A 1,743-nucleotide genomic window follows, 5' to 3' on the forward strand; every position below is an offset into this window, starting at 1 on the left:
GCTGCCGAACCTCAACTTTCCCAGAAAGTTCAATAACTCGGCACCAGAGCGGCGGAGCCCCTAGCCCGGGCCACCTCGCGCCTCCCTGCAGCCGTGGAGCTCAGCTGGCTGCCCCTTCCCGCCGCCGCCGCAGCCCCACCTTGCGCTGCCCGCCTCCGCCGCCTCCGTCGCCGCCTACACCCATTGCCCTGCAGCAGCCCCGGGCAGCGGCGACGACGGCGGCGGCGGCGGCGGCGGCAGCTAGGTCCTCTCTCCTCCACACCCCCGCCGTGGCTCACACTGAACCACGCAGCCAACGCCACGTGCGCGAGTAGTACTGAAATCGTGGCTCCGCTTCCCCTGTATCATTTTTTGTAACTTTCCTTCCCTTCCTTCTTTCCCCCTACCCTCTTAAAAAAAAAAAAAGTTGTGTCCAAAAGCTTCCACTGATCTCCCCCTCCCCACCCCCACCTCACCTACAGGCCAGCTTCCTTTCCCTGTCCTCCCTCCCAGACTCTTTTTCTTCCCCTTAAAAGGCACGGATAAGTGTGCATTTTATTAGACCATTGTTATTATTTTTAAAGTCCTCGCTTTATTGCTGTGACCCGGGGCGGCAGTTGCCCCCTCTTCGAGTGTCGCCTGGCGGATGGAGACGAGCCCCATGTAGAAATGACTGCCATGGAAGGGGCGAGTGGGTCTAGTTTCGGAATAGACACGATTCTGTCCAGCGCCAGCTCGGGCAGCCCGGGTGCGATGAACGGAGATTTTCGCCAGCACGTCGATGGCCGCAGCACGGATTTTCGGAGCCAGGCCACCCCTTCCCCCTGTTCCGAGATCGATACAGTAGGAACTGCGCCTTCGTCTCCCATCTCCGTCACCCTGGAGCACCCGGAGCCCCACCTGGTCCAGGACGGCATACAGCACCATCACCACCTGCATCACGGGCAGCCGCCGCAGCCGACACAAAGTTTGCAGGCTTCCCCCCAGCAGCAGCCGCAGCCCCCGCAGCCGCAGCCACCCTCGCAGCCCCAGCAGCAGCCGCAGCCCCCGCAGCTGGGCTCGGCCGCCTCGGCCCCCAGGACTTCCACGTCTTCTTTTTTAATTAAAGACATTCTGGGCGACAGCAAACCGCTGGCCGCTTGTGCACCGTACAGCACCAGCGTCTCGTCTCCCCATCACACCCCGAAACAAGAGGGGAACGCAGCCAACGAGAACTTCAGGCCAAAACTCGAGCAGGAAGACAGCAAGACCAAACTCGACAAGCGCGATGATGTTCAGAACGACGTCAAATGCCACGGTGAGTCCGGGTCTTCCGGGGCCTTCCCGCACGCTCTCTGGCTCCTTCTCCCCGGGGGTCTTTTTCTCTTCTAGCACTTCCTCTTCATTCTTCTCCCTGGACTTTCTGTGAATCGTTTGCGGGTGGTTTTGATTCTGGCAGGTTTTTTGGTTTGGTCTGGTTTGGTTTTTGCTTTCACTGGGGTCGCCAAATGTCATTTACCAACGAGTTGGTGGCCTGAGTTCGCCTTCGGGGTTGTTCTTTTGCGTACCTGTCTGAAGTTTCATACAAGCGCTACATTTACAACCTCAACAATATGTCTTTCAGCCCTGTCCCCTTTTCTCTTTTTATTCATTATATTGATCACTTCTTTCCTTCCTTCCTTCTTTCATTCTTCTTTCCTTCCATCCTTTTTTCTCCCTTCCTTCGTCCCTTCTTTCTTTCCTTCCTTCCTTCCTTCCTTCCTTCCTTCCTTCCTTCCTTCCTTC

The 1,743-nt window shown here is 57.4% G+C and overlaps 1 protein-coding gene across 1 annotated transcript in view; it reads left to right on the plus strand.

The window, feature by feature from the left end:
* The first annotated feature begins 648 nt into the window (after positions 1 to 648).
* BARHL2 (BarH like homeobox 2) overlaps positions 649 to 1,743 on the plus strand; it is a 6,078-nt gene continuing 4,983 nt past the window's right edge. The window contains exon 1 of the mRNA XM_027837939.1: positions 649 to 1,276. Within this exon, the coding sequence (XP_027693740.1) occupies positions 649 to 1,276 (628 nt within the window). The remainder of the gene's footprint in view (positions 1,277 to 1,743) is intronic.

This window comes from Vombatus ursinus, unplaced genomic scaffold, assembly GCF_900497805.2.
Source record: "Vombatus ursinus unplaced genomic scaffold, bare-nosed wombat genome assembly UNPS02014825.1, whole genome shotgun sequence".
NCBI lineage: Eukaryota > Metazoa > Chordata > Mammalia > Diprotodontia > Vombatidae > Vombatus > Vombatus ursinus.